The following is a 27,435-nucleotide window of genomic DNA, read 5'->3' as shown; positions in this document are numbered from 1 at the left end:
GGACCGCAAGCCGGCTGGTCTGCAATTCCGCCCTCGCCCCATGGTCCCGCCTCCATGAAGCTGCAGCCGTGCTAGGCCCACCTGCGCAAGCACCCTCGACCACGACCGATCCGAGCAACATACCGTCCTTATCTACCGCCACAGGCGCGTCGCGTCTGGCAGCGCCGCCGACCCCGCCGCGAGAATGACCAGGAACGAGACGACCATCCATCGCCAGGGCAGCACAGACAGCTCGTGGAGCGCGCGCACTGGCGACACCGTGCGGCCCCACGGCCGCCATGGCTCTCTGCGCGGGACGCCCGTTACGGTCAAGACTGGCAAGGACCCAAATGCTCCGTATGTATACTCTCGCTGCGCGACCTGCGCGATCCTTTGCCTCGAATTTGCGCGCGCGTGGTGCCATAGCGGGGCACTGGTTGGCCGTGTCTCTGGCTGGTGTTCGAGAAGCAGCGGGCGCAGCCATGGGCGAGTCGTGTCTCGGCGTCTGTCCTGCTGTCTCACGGCCAGACGCACATCGACTGGCCCACGAACCTCTGCTGACGCTGTGATTCAGTGTCGAAAAGGAGTCTGACGTCTCCCCCACCACCATCCCTCCCGCTCCTCCCCCCAAAGATCCCCGGCATCAACCTCGCAAGCCGCCGACCTGGGACGGTCCCGTCTCGAACGACTTCCGCGACTATCGAAAGGACCTTGCCGTACTGCAGACCTCGGGCGGAGGGGTACCCTCGATTTCGCGCAACCCGCCAACCGCCTCGAGCGCAAACATCAACCCACCGTGGGCGTCGTCAGGTCCTAATGGTGGTACCAACATGGCGAACAGTGTATGGAGCAGCTTCTTCAATGACTCAGACACCGACGATATCGCACAACTGTCACCTGGCTTCAACCCAGCCGGTGGCAACTCGAGAGAAGATGCTATGGGCTTTCCGAGAGACGACCGGAGGCCCTCGGTGGCCAGCGCTATGACTGTCAGCAGTACTGGTTCGAGATCGAGTTTCAGCAGAGGTTTCCACAAGAAGCTGGCAAACGTGTTTGGTGAAGACTTTCCCGGTGATGGTCGTCAAAACTCAGACTCTAGCTTGAACGGGAGGTCGCACATTACAGAAACACAGTCGCTGCATGCGCCGCGGAATCGTGGCAACTCGTTGAACAATACTTTTGGCAATGGCGGCTACAACTCGAGGCCAACTTCCCCGACCAGCTCGCGGCCACGCACACCGCAGCCGTCCTCAGAAGTCACGCCTTGGGAGTTTCAAGCACCGCAGGTAAGCTCTTAATTTCAGAAGGTGCACTATGCCTGCTGTTTGCCTTCTATATTGGGCTCACACGCGGCGTCACTGCAGCATTCTCTTGCTCGTGTCACTGACAACTTTAGGATGCGCCTTCCTCGACAGAGGACGGGCGCAGAAGATCCTCGGAGCAAGCATCAACCAAGTCAGGCCATCGCACGCACAAAATAACCTCTAGATTACCCGGCCATCGACATCACCGCAGCAAAGAGGAAAACAAGACAGCGCCCGACAGTCGAGGCGATATAAGCGCTCCGTACCCTTTACGACCTGCCACCAGCCGCGAGGACTCCTACAGCGCGCGTGGTCGAGTCCAGCCGCAGCAATCGGCCCTGAGCTCTGCATTCGCTTCGAAGACAAGTTTGCTACCGCGCGCAGCAAGCCCAACACCAAGCACATATTCAGAGATGACACAGCACTCCGTGGCACAGTCACAGTCACCTAGCACCAGTAAAGGCCCCGGTCGATTCTTTGCGCGCCTACGTGGGAAAGACAAAGCGGAGCATCACCTGGCAGTGGAAAGTCTCAAGACCATGCCTGCCGGGTCGTCGCAAATCTCCCTCCCTCCCTCCATGAACGGCCCACCTTCAGCACGCGCAGATCCCACCCAGCCCTCTTTCATATCGAGAAAGAAGTCCACGTTTGAACAATTGAAGGGGCCGAGTAATGTTTCGAAAGAGGGCAAGAAAGCACACAGCCGGCTACCGTTCAAGTCTTCAGACAAACGCCAAATGTCACTAGCAGAACCAAGGGGGAAGGATCCCAACGAAGCGAAGGCGGACACCACAGGGAACGAAGCCATGTGGTTCTTGGACACAAAACTGGATGACATGAGCGGGATCGTGAATCCACAACAACCGCCGATGACGCCTCCGACCGGCGATGTGCAGCATATGGCTCTGGCTGGAGACGACGAGCCTGGGCCGAAGGATGATACGTGGGATGCACCTGACTCTTGGGCTGTGAAAAGACTTGATGAATTGCGCGAACAGTCAATCGACGAGCCTGAGGTCGCCGCGAGGGAACAAAACGACACAAGGACCTACTGTTTGCGCATATTTAGGGCCGACTCCACATTCGCGACTTTGTCTGCTACGCTGAATACCACAGTCGTGGAGATCATCCAGATACTTGGCAAGAAGACTGTACTTCAAGACGAGCTGGACAACTACCACATTGTAATGCGAAAACACGACACCTCGAGGCAACTGGAATCGAGCGAGCGACCATTGCTGATACAAAAACGTCTCTTGGAGCAAGCTGGGTACGCGGAAGCTGACCGTCTAGAAGATGTTGGGCGAGAAGACAACAGCTACCTTTGCAGATTCACGTTCTTGCCAGCCAAGATGAGCGGTTTCTCCAGTCTGGAAAAGGACCCAGGTTTCAAGCAAATGCAAAAGTTCAGCCATATCGACCTCCAAGGCAAAAACCTGATTACGATCCCCATCACGCTCTACCAGAAGGCTACCGAGATCATTTCGCTGAACTTATCTCGCAATTTGTCCCTCGATGTACCGAAGGACTTCATTCAAGCCTGTACGAACCTTAGGGAGATCAAGTACACCAGCAACGACGCCAGACGATTGCCTCCCAGCCTGAGCATGGCAAGTCGACTCACCATGCTCGACATATCCAACAACTGTCTCCAAACCCTTGATCGAGCGGAACTGCAAAAGCTACAAAGTCTGCAAGGCCTTCGACTATCGAATAACGGACTGACATCTCTACCGGCTTACTTTGGCCAGTATCGTGCTCTACGCAGCCTCAACCTGAGTTCAAACTCTTTGACTGAGTTTCCCGACTTCCTCTGCGAAGTTCGCACCCTCGTTGACCTCGACATCAGTTTTAACTCAATATCGAGCCTGCCAAAGATTGGCCAACTGACTTGTCTCGAAAGGTTATGGGCAACTAACAACAAGCTGTCTGGTAGCTTCCCTCCCAACTTCAGCCAACTGATCAACTTACGAGAAGTGGACGTACGTTTCAATGCTCTCGACAGCATGGATGTTATGTCGCAACTACCGCGTCTCGAGTTCCTCATGATCGGACACAACTCGATATCCGCTTTTGAAGGGTATTTCCCCAAGATCCGCGTTTTGCATATGAATCACAATCCTGTGACACGTTTTGGTCTGAGTGGGCCGGTGCCCTCTTTGACCGTACTTAACCTCGCATCTGCCAAGCTGGCTCAGCTGCCTGAAGACCTGTTCCAGAAGCTCACAGGACTTACAAAGCTGATCTTGGACAAGAACCACTTCACATCGCTCTCGAACAACATTGGCAGACTGTACAGGCTGGAGCATCTTAGTGTTGCGCGCAATTCTCTGGACGATCTACCAGCCGAGATTGGGCGTCTTGTCGAGCTTCGCTATCTCGATGTACGCGAAAACAATCTTGGGCGACTACCTCCGGAGATCTGGTACGCTCGTCGGTTGGAAACACTCAACGTCTCCTCCAACGTGCTGGATGCTTTCCCAAAGCCAAGCGCGGCGCCTCCCGCAGAGGCGAATAGTGGAATACAGTTGGATGGTTCACACTCGATATCTAATCCAACTCTGGGATCAAGCCCAAGCTACGAAGAGCTTGGTAAGCTGGAAGACTTCCAAAATCGACGCCCTAGTCAGGCGTCAGGTGGTTTTCTCAATTCAGGCACTTCACCAGCATCTTCGAACCGGAAGGGATCAATGGCGTCCTTCAACACGACCAGCACAGCACGGAAACCATCAGCAACATCTCGAGCACCGACCGAAGGGACCCTTACACCAGTGTCGCGCAAAGACTCTAGCTTGTCTAGTCGACTGGTCACGACCTTTGCCGGTTCACTTCGACACCTCTTCTTGGCCGACAATAGGCTTGAAGATAACGTATTCGACGAACTCTGCCTCCTGCCTGAGTTGAGGATAGTCAATCTGTCATACAACTTGATCTACGATGTTCCCCCAAGGACGATCAGGAGATGGCAACATCTTGCCGAGCTCTACCTCTCGGGTAATGACCTGACATCATTGCCTTCAGAGGATCTGGAAGAGGTTGGCTCGCTCAAAGTGCTCCACATTAACAACAACAAATTCCAAGTACTTCCTGCTGAGCTTGGAAAGGTCGCGCAGCTCGCCGTTTTGGACGTTGCCAGCAATTCTTTGAAGTACAATGTCTCTAATTGGCCCTACGACTGGAACTGGAACTGGAATCATAAGCTGAGATATCTCAACTTGTCCGGCAACAAGCGACTCGAAATTAAGCCAAGCGGCTCGTACAGTGGAAGCGGTGTTGCCATGCGAGAAGGGCGCGATTTGACCGACTTCACTGCACTTGTCAGCCTACGAGTTCTTGGACTTATGGACGTAACCATGATGATTCCATCTGTGCCCGAGCAGACTGAAGACAGGAGAGTGCGAACAGCAGGGTCAGCTGTAGGTACCATGGCCTATGGTATGGCCGATAGCTTGGGTAGAACAGAGCACATATCGACCATGGACATGGTCGTACCTCGCTTCCGCAGTCATGATGACGAGCAAGTCTTAGGCCTGTTCGATGCCCAGCCACTTGCTGGTGGAGGATCCAAGATCGCCAAGTTCCTGTATGACAACTTCAAGAATCGCTTCGCCGATGAGCTGGACCGCTTGCGACCGAACGAGAACCCAGTCGATGCTTTGCGACGTACTTACCTGGGTCTCAATAAGGAATTAGCAACTGCTGCCTCCCAGTCCCTAGACCACAACGCATACACACCGCCAACGCAGCCTAGAGGTGCTGTGCCCGAGCTTGGGGATGATGATCTTACCTCTGGATGCGTCGCCACAGTCATGTATCTGAAGGAAATGGAGCTCTACATGTCCAACGTTGGCGATGCGCAAGCACTGTTGATCCGTTCAGAAGGTGGACACAAGATCCTTACACGCAAGCACGACCCTGCTGAGCCCAGCGAGCGCGCCAGGATTCGAGAAGCTGGAGGTTTCGTCTCACGGCAAGGCAAGCTGAACGACGTTCTTGAGGTGTCACGAGCTTTTGGCTACGTACAGATGTCTCCATCTGTCATAGCGTCGCCGCACATCATCAACCTCACACTCGGTGACACAGATGAGATGATCCTTGTAGCTTCTCGAGAACTGTGGGAGTACCTCACACCGGACTTTGCTGTTGATGTGGCACGATCTGAGCGCAACGATCTTATGCGAGCTGCGCAAAAGCTTCGAGATCTCGCGATCGCGTTTGGTGCTACAAACAAGATCCATGTCATGCTGCTTGGTGTCAGCGACCTCAAGAGCAAGCAGAGGGCCCGGTTTCGCACGCACAGTATGTCCATGGGACCTACCGGCTCGCCGGATGACTTCGCTATCAATCGCAGACCAGGGAAGAGGGCCAGGAACATGGTTGGTGATTCGAAACTTGCTCGCCTCGATCAAGAGGTAGATGCACCAACCGGCGAAGTCAGCTTGGTGTTCACAGATATCAAGAGCTCGACTTTGCTTTGGGAGACCTACCCCATCGCCATGAGATCCGCAATCAAGATGCACAACGAGCTGATGCGTCGACAATTGCGCATCATTGGTGGATACGAGGTCAAGACTGAGGGTGATGCCTTCATGGTTGCTTTTAGAACCGTTACGTCGGCCCTTCTATGGTGCTTCACGATCCAAAGCCAGCTCTTGGAAGTGCAATGGCCGCAAGAGATCCTGAACAGCGTCAACGGCCAAGAGGTCGTCGACGCCGAAGGGAATGTCATCTTTCGTGGTCTCTCAGTTCGTATGGGTATCCATTGGGGTCGGCCTGTGTGCGAGGTTGATCCAGTCACTAAACGTATGGATTACTTTGGACCCATGGTCAACAGGGCGTCACGTATTTCATCGGTGGCCGACGGTGGGCAAATAACAGTTTCCTCCGATTTTATCGCCGAAATTCAACGTCTACTCGAAACTCACATCGAAGGCGACCGCAGCAATTCTACGGGCTCCGAAGAGGCGTATGGCGACGATGTTCACAGTCAGCTTATTAGGCAGGAACTCCGGTCTCTCAGCAGTCAAGGTTTCGAAGTCAAGGATCTTGGTGAGCGCCGCCTCAAAGGCCTCGAGAATCCTGAGTACATCTACTTGATGTACCCGCACTCGCTCGCTAGCCGTCTCATAATACAACGCCAGCATGAGCAACAAGAAGCACCGCCTGTCCAGGAACCATCCATTGGCCAGAAGATGCGGGATAGTCAGCTCACAATCGACACAGAAGACGTATGGGATCTTTGGAACATTAGTCTGCGTCTTGAGATGTTGTGTAGTACTCTTGAGAATCCCGAGAGTTCAGAGCTTAAGGCGCCTGAGACAGCATTGCTTGAGCGCATGAAGAACAAGGGCGGCGAAATTACAGATCGATTCTTGATCAACTTCGTCGAGCACCAGATCTCAAGGATTGAGGTATGTCCTTTTATGACATCGGACACGAACCATCAGCTAACATGTTTCGCAGTCTTGTGCTACTACACTCGCCCTACGACATATGATGCGGCCTTTCGGCTCCGCACCTTTGGTGCAACAAGCCTGCAATATGGGTGATATATTTTCTGAGCTCGAGGCAAAGTTGAAGCGCCTCGAACAATTCGAGCAAGAAGCAATGGCGGACATGGCCCCTGCATAAACGCATACGGATCACCAGCTTTCATGGCCTCGGCGAGCTTGTCGACACATGACGACAACGACACGGACACACATACGGTCCATCTTTACCTAATTACGTCTTCCGTACTCATCGAAGCGAACCAGCTTGGGCTTTGTACCATCACATCATTACACTACTTCCGTACTGCCCAGGTGGCGGAATACTCATGCTCATGACGCATTGCCTAGGGGCAACTGATAGTATACTTTGGCTTGTTTTGGCGTTTGGAGGTCGCTCTTTTGAAGCGGCGGTTGGTCATTCTGCGCACACTGGTGGCTATCATCTATTATTAGGCTACAATAGGACCGGAGGCATTGTCTTACCACGATTCCCTCACGGCCGCTGCCCCTTCGCGTTTGTGTTCTTTCGGACCTAGCACATGCAGTTTGATGGACTATCATCTAGCGAATATATTTCGTCGTCAGCTTGTGTTCATTCTCCTATTTTGGCCATTCGTACCAGTGCTCTTCTGTTGACAGCTGCAAGCAGAGACTGAGCTCAAGCTCAGAGAAGCTACCCCTCATGAGGTCACCACTCTCGTAAGCTGCCCCCACAAAATACGCAATCGACAGCTGCACTTGCACTTTACTAACACATGCAGTCATTTTCAGTCCTCTCTAAAACCCCAGCAAGTAGTCGTCTCGCACTTTTGACCAACTCGTTTCTGCCGTATCCCAGGTCAACTCCGAACCAGATGGCAAGAATGCCGACATCCTCGTTTCCACCACAAGAGCTCCGCGAAATTGTCAAGGAAGTAGCAACTCTGCTGAAAGACCGCAAAGAGACAATCTCTGTAGCTGAGACAGTAAGCAATACCACCAGTCCTCGCAGATCTTTAAAAAGAACAGCCACTAACTGACCCAGGCAGCAGGTGGCCTCATCTCCTCGTCCCTCCTCACCTTCCCCGGCGCCAGCACCTTCTATCGCGGTGGCCTAACGCTCTACACGCTCGAAAGCCGCAAAGCTTTCGTCGGCTGGACCGACGCAGATACTCAGAACTACAAAGGGCCGACCCCCGAAATCGTCACCAAGCTGGCAGATAACACCCGTAAAGCGCTCGGCAGCACGTACACGGTCAGTGAATCTGGGACTGCGGGTCCCACTGGCGGTAACACGAGGAATCGCACTCCTGGATATGTTGCGCTGGCTGTGAGTAGTGAGAAGGGGACGGTTACTCGGGAGGTCGAGACGGGGAGTAAAGAGAGGGAGAGCAATATGGTCAGGTTTGCGGTTGAGGGGTTGATGCTTGTGAGGGATGCTATCAAGGGCGAGAGTGGGGATAAAAGTAAGAAGAATGGGGGTGCTGATGTGCAGGAGGAAGGTGTGCAGCTTGTACCTGGCGATAAGAAGACGGACGAGGCTGCTATTGGTGCTTTTGCGAGCTGAAAGATGAGGTTGTGAGCAAGGCAAGAGAGTTCTCACAATTAAGCTGATTGGCACTATGATTCAGCTTTGCTTAAAACACTATCTTAGGCATTCAGGATTACCGATCCAATTCACGTTCGACTGTTTCCCGCTCTTCGTCACTCACAAGCTCGCACGCTTGGCTCCCAACCCCTGCAATACAGCAACGACCGCCAACGTAGTCGCCGTCGGTTTATCACCGCTCTGGAAATAGCTTCCCGCAGCACTAGCCAGGATCGCTACAAGCAAACCCGCAACGCTCTTGTCGTAAACATCAAGCAGTCCTGTCTGCGCCCACTTGTAGTTCAAGATCGCTTCAAGACGTTAGTTGAGTCTCACAAGGCTCCGAAGAATCACTGTGAGTGGGGAGGGGAAGAGCAGAGCGTACCCATTATGAGAAAGAATCCACTGCCTTCGTACCAACCTGCTTTCACAGCGCCCCGCAAGGCAGTGGGCAGAGCGCTGATGGAAGCGTGCTTGAATTGCTCAAGACCTTTGGTCTGTTATTCCATCAGCTATGAATTCCACTGTTGCGAAACCGCGGTCTTTGGAGGCGTACCGTGTGTCCGAGCGAAAGGACACCGTGAGCTACAGTCGCAGCGAGAAGAAGTGGATGTTTTGCAGTAGCCATTTTGGGTGTTGGTGTGCAAGGGTAGCTCTGTTCGTAATTTCCAGCTCTTAATTCTCTCGTAGACTGGAGTTCGAGGCTCTGTTTGAAAGTCAATGGCGTGAGCAAAGTCGGGATGGAGCGCGCGAGTCGATGCTCTTCACCAAGCAAGAGACCGAGGCCGAGGCCGAGGCTCATGCCGCTTCGGGCAAGATCCCCACTTCCACGGGGCTTAGTGCGGATCCGCTCTCACATCAGCCTCGCAGTCCAGCAACCAGAGCTTCGATTCGTTCAAACGATATTGGCATTGTAGTCGTAGGACTGCCGTGGATGGCATATCCTTCGTTAATACACTTAACCACTAACCACTGGGGGCCTTATAACCGCAAAATGTTTCAACATTGTCAAAGCGCTAAAACATATATTCACAGAAGTCCGTCACCACATCGATCAACGAGTTCCCCAGACCCACCATCGAGCAATTGAGACTATCTTTTATCCTCTGCTATTTGTCGTCGTCGTGGTTGACGCGAGACTCCTGGACGCTGTCTGACCGCTTATCCTTCCCATCCTCCTGTACAGGCACAGTCGCTGGGAGGACTCCTGTCGCAATAACATCAAGGTCAGAGGTGCCACCCGCAGCCGTCGCTGGAGAGTCGTATGGGCCAGCGCGATCCTCGCTCTTCGCTAGCTCTTCAGCCTTCTTCTCAGTCCAAGCAACGGCTTCGTGCACGACTGCCTTGACGCCTTCGACAACGTCTTCGACCACTTGCGCAACCTGTTCGACAGCTTTAGCTGGGGTTTCTGTACCGTTGTTATGCTGGCCAAAATTGGTATTGAGTCGGTTCAAGGCTGATCGAACCGGCTCGGCTTCTGGTGAAAGGGACTTCGGCTGTCAGACCCCGTTACGTGAATATAAGGCAGCGCTCAAGCTTACGTCTTTCTTTTTTCCCTCCATGTTCGGTGTCTCGTTTTTAATTGTGTCTCCTTGATTAGCTGTCGCAGCCTCAAGTGCTCCAGGGCGTGTGCTTCGCGTTGCGAAAGCGTCGAGGGCCTCCGGCTTGATGACCATAGCACTCTCCTCAGACGGTGAGTCTAATGACTTCTGGCACAAAGTTGGGCTTGTAAGACGGTATTCGGACCTGTGAAGTTGTTCATTGATGAGGCGTAGGGCGAAGACATGTTGCTAATTGTTTGTGGCAGCTGCACCGCTGATCTGCCAGTTCCCTTGTCTGTTTGTTTGCTTCCTTGTAAGAAAGCGACGTCATGGCAACTTGATCCTAAGCAAGGGCGGCTCATTGCATGGATCTTTCTCTCATGTCCTCACAGCTTATCGGGCAGCTGTAACCATGGGGGTCGCTAGCACTACAGAAGAAAGCCTCCACACGGGCGTTTCGAGGCAGTCAATGTTTCACAAGAAGCAGGGACTGCATACAGATCGAGGGACAACGGCTTGATTGAAGCAAGAAGAATTACTTAGCAGACCAGCTGCGGTGAATGGAGAGGACACGATCATGCCTGAAATGCTTGAGCTTTTCCCCGACGGGAATCCTCGACCTGCCCTCGCCACTCGATGACCACATCTTTCTGGCTTGGTTCACCAGTTCTTGACTGCTCCTCGCGGCCCCAAAGCTCCTTGTGTGTGTACTGCCTCCCATTCGCCGGTGTCAAGCGTTGCACCGACCTTCTGCTGGGCGTACTCGATGCGTCCTCGCTATCGTCACCACTGCCTGTACGACTAGGGAGATTAAGAAAACGACTCCATGCCTGCTGGGAGCTCTCCAGTGTGCTACTTGCACGGATGGTACGTAGTACAGCCGAGCTGCTGATGAGTTGGCATTGCAGCATCGTAGTTTGTAGTGTGTTGATACTTTCCTGTAGCACACCGATGGCGTCTCTGACTGGTGAATTCATCTCACGGTGCCAAGCGCGACCAAGCGATGTAAGGCTGGTACTCAGGTTGGGTATGGCTGAGACGTAGTCAATGTACGGGGTCGAGAGATCCGTAGTGGCGTTGTCGAGACTAGGCGTACTTGTCGGGAGCGTAGATGGGAGGACCATGCTAGAGGTCAATGGCAGAGTGGGTGTTGGCGGCGACGGTACAGAGGTGTTGAGAGCTGGGTCAGTCGTAACGTTTGCAGGGTTCAACAAGGCGGTCTGGGCGAGCATCAGCAATAGTTACGAAGACCTGTGGGGGCATTTCAACCTTGTTTGTATCGACCTGGAACTTAAATTGCAAGATTGTACTTGTGATGTTGTTGATGAGGTCGGCGGTACCCATCTGACTGCTGCTGCCGAACAAGCCCCAGCCTCTATTGGGATTCTGGAGGTCGCCAATGGTGCTTGCCGCCAAGTTGATGATGATCCTCAGATCAGTAAGTTCTTGTACAGCCGGTGTGGCCATTACAGCGGGTGCGAGGATGATGCCGGTAACGAGCATGGCGACGTGGCTGTACGCAATAAACATGTTGATGCTGACTGACGATAGAGAGACGTATCGTCAAGCCAGATGGTGACGGATTTGAGGTGGAGATGGAACAAAGCGATGTTGGTCGCTAGGTATACTCTAGGTAAAGGTGTTTGTGGGTGGTGTTCAGAGGTGGTACACTCGAGATGGTCAGTTTTGAGCAACTACTAGCGCTTTCGCGGCTGAGGCAGTAACAACATAGGTAAGGAGCGATTGCCCGGACCCATGTGATGTAGTTACCTTGCTATCTGATGTCGCAGCTTCCATCTCCATAGGACAATGGCCATTCGAGTCTTTGAGACATCGGCCGATGTTTGCTTAGTGTAATACTGACTACAGATTAGCTGGATATTCCGGAAGACTATGCATAGGTTCGAGTGACCTTAACATCAGAAACCACCTCGGTCATTTCGTGCAGCAGCTTGGGCCTTTTCATACGCCCGCCACCACAATCCAACGTTGGTTGCTACCAGTAAATCCATCATCTTCAGACCTTCATCTTCAAGGATGATCTTGCCCAGCTTAGCTTGCTTGCCACCGAAGCCACCTCCTGCGAACTCTTGACCAAGAGTCAAGTCCATACGATCTAACGAGTCCCTTGCATCGTCTGTCCCACCATCACGGTTTACCGAGACAAAAGAGTTATTGCGACTATGCCGCCCCCGCTTAAAGAAAGATGATCGCTTTGATGTCTCTTCCCTGGGCGATGGTGCTGTGTTCGAACTTGGAAGGTTGAATCTCAACTCGCTCACAGTCGCTGCTGCAGGCGGTGCACCTTGCAAACCGGGAATGAGGTGTCGGCACTGGAGATAGATTATTTGATGTAATATACGAATGAAGTCCAATCTGCTCACCTTCAATGTGCCACCGCTTGCGCCAGTGACAAACTCGCAGCGTCCGTTCCACGGGCTCGTGAACACATACCCTCGGAAATTGGACTGTCGCTCCGAGACTTGGAGTGTCCCATATGTTTGATCGTCTCGGGTCAAGAACGAAGGTGAAGGGGATGATTGATCGACGGACAGTCTATCAACATAGTTGCCCCTGGAAGTAGGCCTGCTAGGGGTGCGATCATACGAGCCGCTTTTGCGGTGTCCGAATCCACCGCCCAAATGCGATCCTTCCATCCACAAGCGACGGCGAAAGACGTTTTCACTCTTTAACGATAGTTCGTGCGGGGCGTCTACGCTCGGACGCGGTGGCGCATTTGATGGTTGATAGGATCGTGCTGACATTTCGCTGGTCCGAGAGAACAATGGAGGCCTGGTACCTGCATCTGAATGAAGAAACTTGGAATACCCAGGGTTTGAGATCTCGATGTATAGTGGGGCGCCGGGCTTTCTCTCAGACAGCCCGTTGGACGATACGCCCGTGATGGTAGGGTCGTCAATGCGGGCGACATTCCACTGAGCACCAGATACCGGATCTCGTCGAATAAGAGTTAGCGAGATACCAGTGGGGTTTGAGCCAACACTCGGTCTTCGTGGCTGAATTGGCGGTATGTCATTCTCAGTCTGCGATCTGCTCGAGTCATAAGATCCACGAGGTTCGTATGCAGGAGTCAGCACTCCAGGCCCTTGAGCATATTGGCCGGCGCTGGCATTTTGTCTGCTCTCAAAGTTTGCGATCGGAGTCAGTGTTCCAGGTACTGGCTTTCGCGCTGGTGCAGCTGAGGGAGTATTTGGAACAGCCTTGCGCTGAATAAGTGGCGCAGATTCTCGGTTCACAGGACTGGATCGCTGTTCGGGGTAATTTGGATCTTGAAATTCCGGATAGTTGAGGCGACTGACGTCTTGAGGGTGCTCAACGTGAACAAAGTACAGAGAACTTGTGATATCTTCCGCGGTGACCACCTTCTCGCGGGGCTTCATGGGAGAAAGGAAAACGTCTACGAGAACATTAGACACTATCAGGCACATGCAGCTCAGGCTTCCTCACCTTTGCTGCCTGGCACACGAGCAATGTAGAGCACTAACGGCTCGTGCCTCATATGTGTTGGATTTCTAGGATATGCTGGTGGGTTCGATGCAAGCGCTGTGAGTGATGAGAGAGATTTTGCTTCAACAGCCGTGGACGACATTGGAGCGAAAGACTAGAGCAGCGGAGCAAGCGGAACGATGGAGATGTGACTGTTGCGGACTTGACACGCGCCGCGGAGGGCAGGCAATGTTAGCTTGCAGATCATGTATGAGGCAAAGCAGCTGAGGTTGTGCTTGCGTTTGCTTTGGGTGGCTGTGCATGCGCCCTCAGATTTCTCGTGCCCAGCGAATGTGCGTGCAGTACATGAGCAAGGTATGAGCGAATCCGAGTCAGTCGGCCAAGAACATGGTCACAATGTAGACGATGATGCCGGGAGCCCAAACCTGGGCATGCGATTGCGGCTAATAGGTCTCTTGGGCGAGGTTGGGGTCCCTCTGGGTGTGGGTCCTTCGTCCGTGCGAAGGCGGTGGGAAGGAACACTCTCGTAGCGGCGACAGAAAAATAAGGTGCATCCGCCAAGAGTTCGGATTTCATCGAATTCGCACTGCACACACGACTTCGCCGCTGCGACTTTCCACGCCGACGTCACGGTCTGCAGAACAAAACCACACTGACTGAATACTACGGCCACGTGGACTCTGCTTCTCGTGTCAATATGCCGGACGATCTTGAGGTATGCTGCAGAAAGGCGCCCCTGCACCATTCTTGCCGCTAACTGAGAGCTCTAGTCGAGATTGAAGAGCCACGCCCGGGCCTTTGAAGGGCTGATGTCGCTGATCCCAGCCAAAGAGTACTATGGCAAGGACGAGAGTATCACGAGTGTATGCATCGCCGCGCTAGCGCCACCAGCTTTTCGCTGACATGCTTCGTAGACACAATGGCAAAAGAAGAAGAAGCAGACCACAGAGGAGCGTCAGGCTGCAAAGCGAGCGAAGCTAGATCCTGCATCACACAAGTCCGCCCAGGATGTTCTCGACGAAAATGCACGCAAGCGAAAGCGCGAACTCGAGGGCGAGGCCGACGACGACGCGGTCTCTGAGGCGCCGTCTTCAGACCTCGACATGGACATCGTAAAAGAGACACCGCTCGAAGGGATAAAGAAGGCCAAGAAGCAGAAGACAAAGAAGGAGACCGAGGCCGTACCTGAAGAGATTGTGAAGGAAGGCCGCACATTAACGAAGGCTGAGATCAAGGCACAGCAGAAGAAGGAAAAGAAGAAGGAGAAGGCAACAGCAAAGAAGAACAAGGAGGAATCGCGAAAAGCGGCACAGGTCGAGTTTAAGGAAGGTCTCACTGCGCCTAAAGAGTCCAAGAAGTCCAAGCAAGTCGAGGTTGATGAAGACGAAGACAACGAGGAAGACGATGGCCTTGAAGATCCCGAGGATCGCATTGAGGCCCTCGACGTCAGTGGACTCGTCGATGTTGAAGAGGGTCAGTCCACCGCCCCCACCACTACTGCAAATTCCAATACCTCAGCAGCGTCCGATGCCTCATCATCAACCCCAGTCCCAGAAGAAGCACCTACCAAGAAGGACGTAAAGAAGGAGAAGAAGCCGCTGCAGATCGACGAGAAGAGCCAAGAAGAGTTCCGCGCACGACTAAATGCCAAGCTTGAGGCAATGCGCGCAGCGCGCAAGGCGGATGGACCTGATGGGCGACCTGCAAAGAACCGCGCTGAGCTCATCGAGGCTCGACGCAAGAAGGAAGCGGCACGCCAAACTGTAAAGAAGTCCGCTCGCCAGGACGCCAAGGAGGACGAGGCGCGCGCAAAGGCAGAGGAGCAGCTTGCACGGATAAGAGGTGGATCGGGGTCGCCATCCATCTTCCCCGCCAGGTCACCAGAGCACGAGCGCAGCTTCAACTTTGGCCGCGTCGCTTGGGAAGATGGCCAAGAGCTAGAAGGCGGGCTTTCCAAATTCCTCGAATCGCGCAAGAAGAAGGGCAAGTCCGACACCAAGACAGCGCTCGAAGCCGCGCAGAAGAAGCAAGCACGTATCAACGGCTTCGACGAGGCCAAGCGCAAGGACATCCAAGAGAAGGACCTCTGGCTCAACGCGAAGAAGCGTGCGCAGGGCGAGAAGGTCTTCGATGATGTCAACCTACTGAAGAAGAGCTTGAAGCGTCAGCAAAAGCAAAAGGATAAGAGCAAACAGGAGTGGAAGGAGCGCCTCACAAATGTCGCCGATGGCAAAGAGAAGAGGCAAAAGAAGCGCGAGGAGAACCTCAAGGCGCGGAGAGACAGCAAGGGCGTCAAGGGCAAGAAGAAGGGCGCGCCGAAGAAGGGTGGCAAGAAGCCTGCTAAGAGACCGGGCTTCGAGGGGACATTCAAGGGTAAATAAATGACAGATCTGGGCTAGGACGAGTTGTGTATGATGGGGGAAACCAAAAAGGGAACGTTTGGAAACATCGCATTTGCGCGTTAGCAATATCTGGGAGGCATTTTGGCGTTTGATATCCCATACAGTGGCTGGCATTGTCTGGGCGTCAGGGAGTATGTGTAGCGATTGAATACTGTGACGTCCTTCAAGACATACACATGACGAATTATTCCAGCCTGAACCTTGTGCTTATCGACAAGACAATCCCACGTTCATATCAACTGAGTGTTCGCTTTGTTGAACTGGAAATTGAGGTTTACTCTTGTACAATCACGGTACAATCACAAAGGAAACCAAATGCTGAGCTAGACATGACCACTCTCCTACTATATACAGATCCTGAGCACTATCCCCTCTTTTGCTGCTGCTCTTCGTTATCTGTAAGGCGCGTCCGCGCGGGCAGCGGCTGCGATCTCAGGCTCCCACTTATCGCCGTTGGCCAACAGCTTCTCCTTGTTGTACAGGAGCTCCTCTCGTGTCTCGGTGGCGTACTCGGCGTTGGGGCCTGCATCATCATTAGCAAAGTGTCCGGCTCGAAAGTCAAGATTGGGAAGATGGCGTACCCTCGACAATGGCATCGACGGGGCAAGACTCCTGGCAGAGACCGCAGTAGATGCACTTTGTCATGTCGATATCGTAGCGCGTGGTCCTCCTGCTGCCGTCCATACGCTCCTCAGCCTCGATTGTGATGGCCTGCGCTGGGCAGATAGCCTCGCAGAGCTTGCAGGCAATGCAACGTTCCTCGCCTGTCGGGTACCGTCTCAGGGCGTGCTCGCCACGGAAGCGGGGGGAAATGGGGCCCTTCTCGAAGGGGTAGAAGATGGTGTATCTAAGGGAGGGTCAGGACCAGCATCCCCGGCGCTCTCTGCAGACAGAGAGCATCAATTGAGCACTTACGGGGGCCTGAAAAACTGCTCCAGCGACACGTACATGCCGCGGAACATCTCCATGAGCAAGAAGTACTTTCCGGCCTTGTCCAGCGCCGACTCGCCCTCGTCCCACTTCTTCTGGGGCGGTAACCGGAATCCAGGCGGGGGAGGTCCAGCGGGCGTGGCGGCGCGCGGGAAGGTTGTGCTGAAGAAGGCGACGGTGGCGGGCGAGGCGAAGCGTGGAGCGAACTGCGACTGCCTGAGCAGTGTGGTGGCCGATGGGCCACGTGCCAGCATCGTCAATGGCTTGGTGCTGGCCATCGTGGGCGCGTGCGGGTTGTGTGGGCGGCGGTGGGAGAGGTCGAGCGGGCGGACAATTGTGAAATGTGAGGTCGCAAGCTTGAACGTCGATGTCGAAGTTGAAACGAGCCCGCTGTGATTGGCCGAATGCGGGGGCAACGGCGATGTAAAGAGAGGCAAATCTGGGGTATCAAAGAGGGGTGGAAAGGATCTGATGCACTTGTTGAGCCGGTCAGCAGCTTCGACCGGTCCTTCCTCCCGAGTTTGTCACGCTCTTGCCGTGTGTTGTTGTGTCGTTCTTGCCGTCATCAGAGCTGCTTAGTCACGTGCATCTCGGAAGCTTTCTTTGCAAGTCGTCTAGCATCATCACTACCACCTCCCACCCCGACCCATCGCCCCTCGACACGTTCGCGCCCACCCAACATGTTCCGCACAGCTCTCCTCAGGTCCTCTAGGTCCGCCGTCCGCGCCGCTCCCCGCTGCCAGGCCTCAATTGCCCGCCCGGCGCGCGCCTTCGTCCAGCCCAAGCAGATCACTCCCGCCGCATACTTCCAGGCCGTCCGAAGCTACGCCTCCAGCGCTGGTCTGTCGAACGATGAGGTCCAGGGCAGGATATTGGACCTCCTGAAGAACTTCGACAAGGTACGGCGATGCGGCGCTGCGATGGAATGCAGGGCAGCACAGCTAACGAACGCGCAGGTCCAGGACGCCTCGAAGGTAGCCACCAATTGAGATGCACGGCGCAGCAGGACGCAGACTTACATGTTGCAGCTCAACGGCGAGTCGCACTTCCACAACGACCTCGGTCTTGACTCTCTCGACACGGTAGAGGTCGTCATGGCGATTGAGGAGGTTAGTCGCATGGGACAGTAGCCGCGCAGGACAGCGCTGACAGCAGCACAGGAGTTCAGCATTGAGATCCCAGACAAGGAGGCCGACGCCATCCACAGCGGTAAGCATGGCTCTTGCGTGCTGCCTGGGCATATACTGATGATATCACAGTCAAGCAAGCAGTGGAGTACATTCTCCGCCAGCCCGATGGTGAGCCAAGCCGCGCTGCAGGCTGTGTGTGCGAATGCTGACAATGTTATAGCCCACTAAATGGCAATGGAGCGAATGGAGCGCGGGTGCTGCGATGAAGATGAGTGCAGTGGAATTGGTCCGTCGATATCGCCGGCATTGTTATATATTTCCCTGCGTGTAAAACAGCTCTGGGATGGCAGCAGGTACTTTTGACAGAACTAGGCCATCCACTTTCCAATGCGACTCCCCGCCACGTGCATTTGACTTGTATGATGTGCATGTGTTGTGCTGTGTTGTGCGGGAGACATGTCGGAGCCCGCGTGGCTCCGCTGTCGCGACTCGCAGGTGCTTGAGCAGCTGGCTGCACGCCGTGACACGAGGAACAACCATCTCCACTGTCCTATTACACGCCCACTCCAGACACCCCCTATCGCTGCGCCCCGGCCCTGCACCGCTCCCGCGCACCGCCCGCCCGCCTCGCAAACGCCGCAGGTCGCTGGACCGCAATCTTGAAAGTGACGCGCATGCGCCCGAGCGTCGCCAGCTGAGCCATCGACACAAGAGCGCCCGCCCACAATTTCCAGGAAACCCCCCACCCGCTTCCCAACCACACGCGATGGCTTCGACGTCCGGCGTGGTGCGCCGGCGAGGCGCTGGTGCGGCGACTGGCAGCACCGAGGACGAGGGCAGCCGCGTGGCTTCCCCTGCGCCCCGGAGCGACCGCGACCGCGCGCCCGAGACGTCCTACGAGAACTCGGAGAACGGCCACAAGATTGCGTTTGACCCGCGGGACATTAGCGAGAATGCCGAGCGCAGCAAGCAGCCGAAGCTGACGCTCATGGAGGAGATCATCCTCATGGGCCTGAAGGACAAGCAGGTGCGTGGCCACGGGCTGGGTCCCGGCACCAAGGGCGCAGGCTGATACGTGAGGCTAGGGCTACCTTTCCTTCTGGAACGACAACATCTCATATGCACTGCGCGGATGCATCGTCATAGAACTGGCCTTCCGGGGCCGCATAAGCATGCAGAAGGACTCGTCGCGGCGGCGCTTCCCGCTCGCGGACCGGGTCATTGAGGTCATCGACGACACGCTGACGGGGGAAGTGCTGCTGGACGAGGCCTTGAAGATGATGAAGTCGAGCGAGAAGATGAGCGTCAACTCGTGGATCGACCTCATGAGCGGTAGGTGCGGCGGGTGTTGCTGCAAGCGCTGCGACTGACGAGCACAGGCGAGACTTGGAACCTCATGAAGATTGGCTACCAGCTCAAGCAAGTCCGCGAACGCCTCTGCAAGGGCCTCGTCGACAAGGGCATCCTGCGCACCGAGAAGAAGAACTTCCTGCTGTTCGACATGGCCACACATCCGGTAGCAGAGGGCGCAGCAAAAGACGAGATCAGACGCCGGGTACGCAACCTTCTTACCAACCGCACCGTTGTCCTTCCTGGCAGCCAGTTCCTCCCCGAAGAGCTGGAGTTTAGGACCCTCCGCACTGTCACAATGGTCTGCGCCGCCTACGCCGCGAACGTGCTCGAGAACGCTCTCACCACCCTGGGACACGAGGCGAGGGAACGCGCTTTTGCTCAGGTCGACGAGCTGCTGGCAGAGTACTCGCAATGGCCGTTCGCCAGGAGAGCGGGCGGTGGCCAGGGCGTAGGTGCCAACCTGGGCCAGCTGATCAGCGACGAGATCAGCGCCGGCAAGGACAGGGAGCTGCAGATGGAGGTTCGTCCAGCTTGCTCAATCCGAGAAGTGACATTGCTGACTGATCCATAGGTGGTGGCCGCGTGTCTGAGTGTCTTCACAAGGCTTGACTCTCTCCTCTGATCCGCATCAGTCGTTGCAGTAATTAACTCGATCAAGGTGCTCGCTCTCAGCCTTCCGCCCAGAGACTTCCGTGGCTTATGCGGGAATCGGGGGCGCCAGATACATAGCAGAGACCATAGGGACCAGACTCGGACCCCGATCATGATGGTGTTTCTATATGGGTGCGGTCTCTTCGTTCATAGCGTTCTGTCCGCGGCAAAACGGTCTGGGGGACACAGGCATCAGGCTTTGGGCTGTACGGTAGCAGCTTCTTCTTATGAAAGCGTTTAATCCAGACTGGACACCGTTATGATAAGCCATTCGAACACAGAAAGGGCCGGAAGCAGCCGCTCTTTATGAAGGCGTTTAATCCAGATTGGACACCAATGTGCCGTCAAATCTCACTTGGACTCGCTGCTCCTGCACTCGACTCAGTCTCGCACACGTGTCTTGGCGCTCACGTGAGTGCATGTTGACGTGCAGATTAGCAGACACAACAGAATGGTGGAGGAAGCAATTCTTAGCACGATTCAGGTGGTCTGCGCTGGGATACACCAGGGCGCAGGTCGCTAGCTGCAGGCAGAGGGCCGTTGGCAGCCGCCTCAAGAAGCTATGTACCGAGGAGCGGTGTCGCCGATTCGGGCGTGCCAACACCGATTCAACTCGTGACCGCCCGATCGGCAAGACGTGCTCAGCCATACAGAGGCCCAGCCGCGTGACGACGCGCAGAGTGCATGCTCCGTAAGTGTGTAGGTGTGTAGGTGTGTGTTGCGCCCTTCCCCCCGTCGCGACGCTCTGCTGGCGCTGGTGTGGTGTTGCTATCGCAATCTATGCCGTCGGCGGCCCCTGTTGCGGCGACGGCATTCGCTCCCAACGCCCACTAACCTCCCGCAGCCGCATGCGCGCACCAGCCCAGCCCTCTGACCTCGACCTCCCATCCACGCCATGCCCTCTCCCTCCGGCGCCGACGCACCGACATCGCAGGACCTATCCCAATCGCAGAACGGCGCGTCCTCGTACCAGAACGGCGCGGTCCAGCCGCCCTCGGATGCGTCCTCAGCCGCCTCGAGCTTCGATGCGCCGGGCGACCACAACGCGATCCGTGACGGCAAGCACAAGGCCAAGGCTGTCCTCGCCGCCTCGGGCGTGAACATGGACTCCCCCGGCGCCGACGGCGTCAACGGCGCGTCGCGCAAGCGCTCCCACTCGGGCTCGCGAAAGCCCTCGACGGCCGTGGCCCACGACCTCACCGACGGCCAGAAGCTGGAGCAGACGGCGCTGCTCAACCGCTACATCGCCCGCGACTTGCTGGACAGCGTCAACAAGCACGAGCGCAGCAAGTACTCGGAGAAGGTCTACGGCGAGCTGAACGACCTGCGCGACTTCTACCGCGAAGAAGTCTTCCCCGTGCGCCGCCAGAACCCCGGCGCCATCTTCGGATCTGGCTACGCTGGCTACGGCAATGGAGTCACCGATGTCCCCTCGAACGCGCGCGACCCACGGTCGCAACTGCCGCATCTCCTGTATCCCGGCCAGGCCAAGCGCGCTGGACGCCGTGCTGCGCCGCAGCTGAAGGTGGACCGCGAGAAGTGCGGACAGCAAGCCGAGCAGGTCGAGGAGCTGGTCCCTGTGCGTCTGGAGATTGAACTGGATCGCCTGAAGCTGCGCGACACGTTTACATGGAACCTCCACGACCGCCTCACGGACCCTCTGCTTGTCGCACGCACGCTCGTCGAAGATTTCCAGGTCCCGCCAGAGCTGCAGCAGAACATCATCCACCAGGTCAACCGCGAGATCCACGAGCAGATCCAGGACTACTACCCCCATGCCTTCTTCGACGACGAGCCGCTCGATCCCTCGCAGCCGTACTCGGCATACAAGAACGACGAGATGCGCATCTTGATCAAGTTGAACATCACCATCGGACAGCACACTCTGGTGGACCAGTTCGAGTGGGAGATCAACGACGCCTTGAACTCGCCAGAGCAATTCGCAAGACAGATGGCCGCCGATCTCTCTCTGAGCGGAGAATTTGTGACAGCGATTGCCCACTCGATACGTGAGCAGTGCCAGATGTTCACAAAGAGTCTGTACATTACAGGTCATCCCTTTGACGGGCGACCGGTGGAAGATACAGACATCCAAGACAACTTCCTTGCGTCACCACTACCGTCGGTCTTTCGACCCATGCAGTCGACCAAGGACTACCAGCCATACCTATACGAACTCAGCCACGCCGAGTTGGAGCGAGCAGAGCTCTCCATACTGCGTGAACAGCGGCGTCAGAAGCGCTCTGTCAACCGGCGTGGAGGGCCTGCGTTGCCAGATCTCAAGGACCGACAGCGGACGGTTCGCACTCTTGTCGTTTCTTCTGTTCTTCCCGGCGCCGCCGAGACACTGGAAGAAAGCCATCTTTTCAAGGCTACACGGAAAGCGAGAGAAGGCCGGAGACGCAATGCTGATGATGATTCGGACGACTCTGACAGCGACGATTCTATCATGGACTCGCCCGCACCAGCGGTGCCTACCGGTGGAACCGCACGAACAAGAGGTATGCGTGGAGCTGCAGTGTCGGCGCAAGCAGCAATGAGGTCGGCCATTGGGCGATCAGCAACTCCAGAGGTTGCTCAGCTTCAACATGATGTCGTCCAGCAGCGCTCGACAAGAGCTCAGAGATACGAGGCACGTGAGGAAAGCGTACCTGAGTCGAGCACGATGATCGTCAAGCTCCGCATTTCTTCTTCGAAGCTCCGAGAGTTCCAGAGGAACCCCAGGGCGTTTGCGAAGCCTGCGTCCACGCCGATGATGGCACCCACTTCTCTTCCTGCACGAGGTACACCGACGAACTCCATGCCTCCGCCCCCTTCGCCAGCCATGGCACCGAGCTCAAAGCCCGCCGAAGCTTCCCCGCGACTACCTCCAACGCCTACACCGAAGCCACAGCCGAAGCAGTGGCAGCACAAGCCTGATGGTTCACTCGATGCGACATGGCCAGCGCCAGCCCAATCACAAACAGTAGGTGATTCTACAGAGTATACATGCATGTAAACTAACATTTCCAAGCCGCCTCCTCCAGCATGGGTGCAACAAGCCCTCCAAGACCTCCGCGACCGGAACCCCGACCACAAATTCGAGTCCATTATGCGCTATGTCATCATGAACGAAGCCCACGAGAACCGCGAGACCGGCAAGACCGAGCCCAAGGCTGTCAAGCTTGATGGTCTCTCCCTCAGCGATCCCCTCCCGGCGAACCACAAGGCCTACTATCTCCCAAGGATACGCTGCCAGGACTGTCCCGGAAAGCTCTACAATGCAGGTCCAGGGCAGACAGTGACGAACTTTGAGTTGCATCTGAAGAACAGGCAGCACATGAGCAATGTGTCCAACAGGATCGGGCGACCCGTTTCGTAGAACGGGCTGCTGCGAAAAGATGCCTGCCTACGCGCGGGAGTTTGACAGTGACAGCAAGAATTGGATTTCGACATTGGCAAGGATACGCCATGATCTTTTGTATAAACAGCGAATCATTGGGAGCATGTGGAGATGCGTGGAAAAATTGGCGTCTTTCTTGGGAGGAGCATTGCTTGTCTGGCACAGGTCACTTGGTCCACAGAATGCGCAGAGAGGCCTTCTTTGGAAGTTGCAAGTAGAGCTGCCACTGCGCAGCAAGTAAGTAGACACGAAATGTACTTGTTTATATCCTTAAGCGCTGTTTCTTTTTTAAAGACGGACTCTCCAAATCATTGTACAGTCCTGATCGAGACTAACAAGCACTAGCCAGCGGTCACAGCATCGCGACTGCCTCCATACACCCTCATCGAATCAGCACAGCACCTCGGTCCTCACTGATGTGCGGGGCACAACGTCGCCTCCGTCCATCACCAAGCCCGTTCCACATCGATCCTTCGAACAACATTCCTTCCTTCTTACCACACTCCTCGCCCTCGCCATGAAAGCTCACGCCGCCCTGCCTATCCGCATCCTGACCCACAACATCCGTTACGCCACCAAGTCACCCTTCAAAGGCGAGAAGCCCTGGTCCGACCGAAAACACCTCATCGTGAACGAACTCAAATACACAACCGCCCACAACCCAGAAGCGTTCATCTGTCTACAAGAAGTCCTACACGGGCAGCTCATCGACATCCTCTCCGGCCTCAACAGCACACCCTCCTCCGCAGCGCTCCCAGCCCAACCCAGAGACCCATCTATAGATGGCGAGAAGAGCAAATACGAGTGGACATACATAGGCGTGGGCCGCGATGACGGCCTCCAGGCCGGAGAATACAGTCCCATCATCTACCGGCCCGCGATCTGGAAACTTGATCGCTGGAAATCCGTCTGGCTCAGCCCCACGCCCGACCGACCCGGGAAAGGCTGGGACGCGGGGAGTGTGCGCATTGTGACTGTCGGCCACTTCACGCACCAGGGGAGCAAGAAGAGCGTTGTGGGGCTGTGTACGCATTTCGATGAGCAGGGGGAGGTCAGTCGGCGGGAGAGTGCGAGGATAATCCAGGGGATTGTTCGGGATGCTGGAAAGGAGCCGGTATGGCTCGCTGGCGATCTGAATAGTGAGATGGATGGTGAGGCGTATCGGAATCTCAATGGGGAGGAGAGTACACTGGGGGACGCGAGGGGCGAGGCAAAGTGGAGATATGGGAATGAGATTACTTGTACGGGGTTTCAGCAAGAGGAGATGACGGTCATTGACTACGTGTTCGTCAGCAAGCAGGGATGGAGCGTCGAAGGGTTTAGTGTGTTGCCGAATCGATTTGAGGATGGTGTGTATAGCAGTGATCATCGGGCGGTGGTGGTTGATGCTGTTCTGAATATTTGACGGGGAGTGAACGGGAAGCAGACTTCTGGAAAGGTTGGAACAGTTGACCAATCTTCCCATCTATACGTGTCTTATCTTGCACCCAGATGTCATCTTGCCCTGTTTCGGATTCTAGGGACTAAATGTCTTCCTACTCGCTAACATCATCTTCACACTGATTGTGTGTATCTATTGATGTTGCTGTTACTTGTTGGTCGTTTCCCTTCTTGTGGTCGCCGTTGATAGAAAACAACATAGATGGCGATTGTGAACGACGAGTCGAAGTCGAAGTTCTAGTCCTCTAGAAAGAAGCAGCCGCAGCTCAACTATTTGTCGATGCTGGCTTGACGGAGCCTGGCCGATCTCAGTCTGTGCAAGGTGTCTATTTCTATGTCGTCTCCTCTCCACATTGGGCATCATTGTTTGGTACACAACAAGAGGGTCTGACGTCCCTGAAGAATGCTTTCGGCAACCTGAACCCTATCACCCAGCATTCGCTCGGAGTCGCCCACAATGATCTCACCATATCGCCGTCAGACGTTCCCATGCCCGACTTGGTCTTGGGTCTCCATCTTTGTGCTCAAGATGCACTGTCAGGCACCGTCGTCATTGGTGTCTAAGCGAGCGGACCCCTCAGTGGGGCACTCAGAAACAACAGCTACCGCTCACCACACCTCTTTCTGGCATCCACCTCGATCCCCAGTTTACTCAGCAAATAATCATCATGGCTGAGGCACAGGCAGTCGGTAAGCTCAATAGATCCCCTTGGAATCGGCGCAAGCATCTCAAGACGCGCATTCCTGCACACAGAGCTTAACGTTTAGCTCTGCTGAAGAAGTACGCTGCTAACCAACCACGACAGACTACACGCTCGCGAACCCGGATACCTTGACCAAGTACAAGGTCGCCGCCGATATCTCCCAGAAGGTTCTCAAGGAAGTCTCCGGTGCGTAACGATACCTCGAACCCACGTGCCGACCCTGCGACGATCGTGTGACTCGAAAGACGCAGAAATTGACTTTTGCAGGATGGATCTCTGAGGGTGCCAGCATCGTCGAGCTCTGCGAGCGCGGTGACAAGCTCCTCGACGAGGAGGTCGGCAAGGTCTACAGGGGAAAGAAGATCGCCAAGGGAATCGGACACTGCACCACCATCTCTCCCAGCTCCTACGTCACACCCTACACTCCTCTCAAGTCCGATGCTGAGGAGTCTGAGACCAAGCTGAAGGCCGGCGAGGTTATTAAGATCCAGCTCGGTGCTCAGATCGATGGCTTCGCTGCTATTGTCTGCGACAACGTCGTTGTTGGCGGCGAGATCACTGGCGAGACCGCTGATCTTCTGCTGGGTACATACTACGCAAACGAGCTCCTCCTGCGGTTGATGGTTCCTCCTGGGCTTGTCGCTCATGGTGATGAGGAGGAACAGAAGAAGAACGCCGCTCGCAAGCCATACACACAGAGCCAGATGACCCAGATGCTCGAGAAGGTCGCTAAGGCCTACGGCCTCAACGTCGTCGAGAGCACCACCATCTGGCAATTCGAGCACAACGAGATCGAGTCCAAGAAGAAGATCATCCTCTCCCCCGGAGAGGGTGTCCGTGGTGACGGTCTTCCTGACGTTGGCGAGGTCTGGGGTGTCGAGATTGGTCTGTCGCTCGGAAGCGGCAAAGTCAAGAACAACGGCAACAGGACCACCCTCCACCGCCGTACAGCCAACACTTTCGGTCTCAAGCGCCCCACCTCAAGACAGCTTCTGTCTGAGGTCGTCAAGAGGTTCGGCACTTTCCCCTTCTCTCTTCGCCAGATCGAGGACGAGAAGGTTGCCAAGGTCGGTGTTGTTGAGTGCGTACGTGGTGGCGTTCTCCGACAGTACGAGGTCGTTGTCGACAAGGACAGCAAGCCCGTCGCCAGGCTGTTTTCCACCATCGCTGTTACCAAGAACGGTGTCCAGCGTCTGGCTCAGCCCCCTGCTCTTGATCTCGAGAAGGTTAAGTCTGACAAGAAGATCGAGGACGAGGAGATCCTCAAGATCCTTGAGCAGCCCATTGGAAAGACCTCCACCAAGAAGAACAAGAAGAAGAAGAAGAAGCCCGCCAAGAAGGCCGCTGCCGGCGAGGCTGCCGCTGAGGAGGAAGAGAGCGACGACGAGTAAGCGCAGCTTCTACGAGTGTTTGCATGTACCTTGCGTAGCGCGAATCGCGATTCCTGCATCTTAGGCTGTATGGTCAGGAGAAGTTTTTGGTCGATCTTGCCTGCCCAGGCTCTGTAAGGAGAAGTCTGGATCATGGTCAGGCAGTGGCTACAGTAGCCTGCAAAAGAATGAAAAGTCAACCAAAGTTCCTGCACGTTCTGGACCTGTAACGATTGTTCGTCCGAGCTGTTCTGATGACAGGCAAATCATCAATGGTCTGCAACTAACGCTCAGAATATTCCCCTGCATCGATCAGCAAGCACGCAGCCCACCTAGTTCCGGCGAGGCTCCGCTGCATCTCCACGATGTTTGGTACCCATGCTTTACCTTCGACGCGGTAGACCGGTGCTCCCCACACAGTGCCCCTGTACCACTGATGACACAGGACAGCAGGTACAAGTACACTTAACTCGTAGCGTGTAGATTCTACCGAGCTACTCATGTTATGAGGATTCAAAGCTCCTCGCGAAGTCTGGTCTTGAGTTGGTTTCCACGATGCATCTACGCAGCAGCACCGTTCTTCTGCAGTGCGCCCGTGTTTGCTGCACGTATGCGTGCGCGGAACTTCGAGTGGACGTGAAGCTTCTATTTTGTACCCTCTTGGCCCATGGAAATGTTTGCATTGCTGAGCTGCGGCGGATGACTACAGCCTCCTAAGATGC

The 27,435-nt window shown here is 55.3% G+C and overlaps 13 protein-coding genes across 13 annotated transcripts; 8 read left to right on the top strand and 5 right to left on the bottom strand.

Annotated features, from left to right (window-relative positions):
• Positions 1-184: 184 nt before the first annotated feature.
• M421DRAFT_56055 (adenylate cyclase) lies at positions 185-6,914 on the top strand (the record flags this gene model as incomplete). The annotated part of the gene is made up of 4 exons (XM_033595359.1): positions 185-336; positions 554-1,265; positions 1,376-6,694; positions 6,747-6,914. The coding sequence occupies 4 exons, from the start codon at positions 185-187 to the stop codon at positions 6,912-6,914; spliced, it is 6,351 nt and encodes a 2,116-aa protein (XP_033451829.1).
• A 591-nt stretch (positions 6,915-7,505) lies between these two features.
• M421DRAFT_417346 (uncharacterized protein) lies at positions 7,506-8,763 on the top strand. The gene is made up of 3 exons (XM_033591426.1): positions 7,506-7,740; positions 7,800-8,653; positions 8,728-8,763. The coding sequence occupies exons 1-2, from the start codon at positions 7,531-7,533 to the stop codon at positions 8,319-8,321; spliced, it is 732 nt and encodes a 243-aa protein (XP_033451828.1). The 5' UTR covers positions 7,506-7,530; the 3' UTR covers positions 8,322-8,653; positions 8,728-8,763.
• On the bottom strand, positions 7,980-9,062 carry M421DRAFT_417345 (uncharacterized protein). Its single transcript, XM_033591425.1, has 3 exons — positions 8,899-9,062; positions 8,728-8,839; positions 7,980-8,653 (listed from the first exon to the last, which is right to left on the bottom strand). Exons 1-3 carry the CDS (start codon positions 8,968-8,970, stop codon positions 8,463-8,465), a joined length of 375 nt encoding a protein of 124 aa, XP_033451827.1. The 5' UTR covers positions 8,971-9,062; the 3' UTR covers positions 7,980-8,462.
• A 389-nt stretch (positions 9,063-9,451) lies between these two features.
• Positions 9,452-11,413, bottom strand: M421DRAFT_89868 (uncharacterized protein; the record flags this gene model as incomplete). Its single annotated transcript, XM_033597804.1, has 4 exons — positions 9,452-9,838; positions 9,884-10,088; positions 10,631-11,103; positions 11,135-11,413. The coding sequence occupies 4 exons, from the start codon at positions 11,411-11,413 to the stop codon at positions 9,452-9,454; spliced, it is 1,344 nt and encodes a 447-aa protein (XP_033451826.1).
• A 255-nt stretch (positions 11,414-11,668) lies between these two features.
• On the bottom strand, positions 11,669-13,849 carry M421DRAFT_417342 (uncharacterized protein). Its single transcript, XM_033591424.1, has 4 exons — positions 13,352-13,849; positions 12,268-13,301; positions 11,796-12,216; positions 11,669-11,742 (listed from the first exon to the last, which is right to left on the bottom strand). Exons 1-3 carry the CDS (start codon positions 13,491-13,493, stop codon positions 11,803-11,805), a joined length of 1,590 nt encoding a protein of 529 aa, XP_033451825.1. The 5' UTR covers positions 13,494-13,849; the 3' UTR covers positions 11,669-11,742; positions 11,796-11,802.
• Positions 13,850-13,939: 90 nt separating this feature from the next.
• Positions 13,940-15,972, top strand: M421DRAFT_417341 (SURF6-domain-containing protein; the record flags this gene model as incomplete). Its single annotated transcript, XM_033591423.1, has 3 exons — positions 13,940-14,066; positions 14,122-14,214; positions 14,266-15,972. Coding segments are annotated over exons 1-3 (1,574 nt in total), but the record flags the coding sequence as incomplete, so codon positions are not given.
• A 173-nt stretch (positions 15,973-16,145) lies between these two features.
• M421DRAFT_2234 (NADH-quinone oxidoreductase) lies at positions 16,146-16,961 on the bottom strand (the record flags this gene model as incomplete). The annotated part of the gene is made up of 3 exons (XM_033588331.1): positions 16,146-16,276; positions 16,335-16,600; positions 16,669-16,961. 3 exons carry the CDS (start codon positions 16,959-16,961, stop codon positions 16,146-16,148), a joined length of 690 nt encoding a protein of 229 aa, XP_033451823.1.
• A 402-nt stretch (positions 16,962-17,363) lies between these two features.
• Positions 17,364-18,022, top strand: M421DRAFT_55656 (acyl carrier protein; the record flags this gene model as incomplete). Its single annotated transcript, XM_033595324.1, has 5 exons — positions 17,364-17,582; positions 17,640-17,657; positions 17,712-17,792; positions 17,844-17,892; positions 17,943-18,022. 5 exons carry the CDS (start codon positions 17,364-17,366, stop codon positions 18,020-18,022), a joined length of 447 nt encoding a protein of 148 aa, XP_033451822.1.
• Positions 18,023-18,301: 279 nt separating this feature from the next.
• Positions 18,302-20,161, top strand: M421DRAFT_417340 (vacuolar protein sorting-associated protein 74). Its single transcript, XM_033591422.1, has 4 exons — positions 18,302-18,840; positions 18,899-19,145; positions 19,193-19,686; positions 19,738-20,161. The coding sequence occupies exons 1-4, from the start codon at positions 18,580-18,582 to the stop codon at positions 19,786-19,788; spliced, it is 1,053 nt and encodes a 350-aa protein (XP_033451821.1). The 5' UTR covers positions 18,302-18,579; the 3' UTR covers positions 19,789-20,161.
• Positions 19,936-20,589, bottom strand: M421DRAFT_315536 (uncharacterized protein). The gene has a single exon (XM_033589245.1). It carries the CDS (start codon positions 20,464-20,466, stop codon positions 20,134-20,136), a length of 333 nt encoding a protein of 110 aa, XP_033451820.1. The 5' UTR covers positions 20,467-20,589; the 3' UTR covers positions 19,936-20,133.
• On the top strand, positions 20,290-23,465 carry M421DRAFT_417339 (SWI-SNF complex subunit). Its single transcript, XM_033591421.1, has 3 exons — positions 20,290-20,528; positions 20,662-22,782; positions 22,831-23,465. The coding sequence occupies exons 2-3, from the start codon at positions 20,713-20,715 to the stop codon at positions 23,176-23,178; spliced, it is 2,418 nt and encodes an 805-aa protein (XP_033451819.1). The 5' UTR covers positions 20,290-20,528; positions 20,662-20,712; the 3' UTR covers positions 23,179-23,465.
• An 8-nt stretch (positions 23,466-23,473) lies between these two features.
• M421DRAFT_315637 (endonuclease/exonuclease/phosphatase) lies at positions 23,474-24,676 on the top strand. Its single transcript, XM_033589246.1, has one exon. It carries the CDS (start codon positions 23,717-23,719, stop codon positions 24,602-24,604), a length of 888 nt encoding a protein of 295 aa, XP_033451818.1. The 5' UTR covers positions 23,474-23,716; the 3' UTR covers positions 24,605-24,676.
• A 631-nt stretch (positions 24,677-25,307) lies between these two features.
• On the top strand, positions 25,308-26,734 carry M421DRAFT_2230 (curved DNA-binding protein; the record flags this gene model as incomplete). The annotated part of the gene is made up of 3 exons (XM_033588327.1): positions 25,308-25,329; positions 25,446-25,529; positions 25,611-26,734. The coding sequence occupies 3 exons, from the start codon at positions 25,308-25,310 to the stop codon at positions 26,732-26,734; spliced, it is 1,230 nt and encodes a 409-aa protein (XP_033451817.1).
• Between the last annotated feature and the right edge of the window lie 701 nt (positions 26,735-27,435).

This window comes from Didymella exigua (genome assembly GCF_010094145.1).
Source record: "Didymella exigua CBS 183.55 unplaced genomic scaffold M421scaffold_5, whole genome shotgun sequence".
In the NCBI taxonomy this organism is placed as follows: Eukaryota; Fungi; Ascomycota; class Dothideomycetes; order Pleosporales; family Didymellaceae; genus Didymella; species Didymella exigua.
This window is presented reverse-complemented; position numbering and strand designations above follow the sequence as displayed.

What these genes read in the sequence shown, in the direction of transcription:
- M421DRAFT_417346 (XM_033591426.1), top strand. Translation starts at nt 7,531, where the DNA reads ATGCAGTCATTTTCAGTCCTCTCTAAAACCCCAGCAAGTAGTCGTCTC. An exon ending in CAATCTCTGTAGCTGAGACA is followed by an intron (nt 7,741 to 7,799) that starts GTAAGCAATACC and finishes TAACTGACCCAG; the next exon opens with GCAGCAGGTGGCCTCATCTC.
- M421DRAFT_417345 (XM_033591425.1), bottom strand. Translation starts at nt 8,970, where the DNA reads ATGGCTACTGCAAAACATCCACTTCTTCTCGCTGCGACTGTAGCTCAC. An exon ending in TCCTTTCGCTCGGACACACG is followed by an intron (nt 8,840 to 8,898) that starts GTACGCCTCCAA and finishes ATGGAATAACAG; the next exon opens with ACCAAAGGTCTTGAGCAATT. An exon ending in TGGATTCTTTCTCATAATGG is followed by an intron (nt 8,654 to 8,727) that starts GTACGCTCTGCT and finishes AACGTCTTGAAG; the next exon opens with CGATCTTGAACTACAAGTGG.
- M421DRAFT_417342 (XM_033591424.1), bottom strand. Translation starts at nt 13,493, where the DNA reads ATGTCGTCCACGGCTGTTGAAGCAAAATCTCTCTCATCACTCACAGCG. An exon ending in TCGTGTGCCAGGCAGCAAAG is followed by an intron (nt 13,302 to 13,351) that starts GTGAGGAAGCCT and finishes ATGTTCTCGTAG; the next exon opens with ACGTTTTCCTTTCTCCCATG. An exon ending in CAAGCGGTGGCACATTGAAG is followed by an intron (nt 12,217 to 12,267) that starts GTGAGCAGATTG and finishes ATCTATCTCCAG; the next exon opens with TGCCGACACCTCATTCCCGG.
- M421DRAFT_417340 (XM_033591422.1), top strand. Translation starts at nt 18,580, where the DNA reads ATGGCTTCGACGTCCGGCGTGGTGCGCCGGCGAGGCGCTGGTGCGGCG. An exon ending in GTGGATCGACCTCATGAGCG is followed by an intron (nt 19,146 to 19,192) that starts GTAGGTGCGGCG and finishes TGACGAGCACAG; the next exon opens with GCGAGACTTGGAACCTCATG. An exon ending in ACAGGGAGCTGCAGATGGAG is followed by an intron (nt 19,687 to 19,737) that starts GTTCGTCCAGCT and finishes ACTGATCCATAG; the next exon opens with GTGGTGGCCGCGTGTCTGAG.
- M421DRAFT_315536 (XM_033589245.1), bottom strand. Translation starts at nt 20,466, where the DNA reads ATGGCTGAGCACGTCTTGCCGATCGGGCGGTCACGAGTTGAATCGGTG.
- M421DRAFT_417339 (XM_033591421.1), top strand. Translation starts at nt 20,713, where the DNA reads ATGCCCTCTCCCTCCGGCGCCGACGCACCGACATCGCAGGACCTATCC. An exon ending in CGCCAGCCCAATCACAAACA is followed by an intron (nt 22,783 to 22,830) that starts GTAGGTGATTCT and finishes AACATTTCCAAG; the next exon opens with CCGCCTCCTCCAGCATGGGT.
- M421DRAFT_315637 (XM_033589246.1), top strand. Translation starts at nt 23,717, where the DNA reads ATGAAAGCTCACGCCGCCCTGCCTATCCGCATCCTGACCCACAACATC.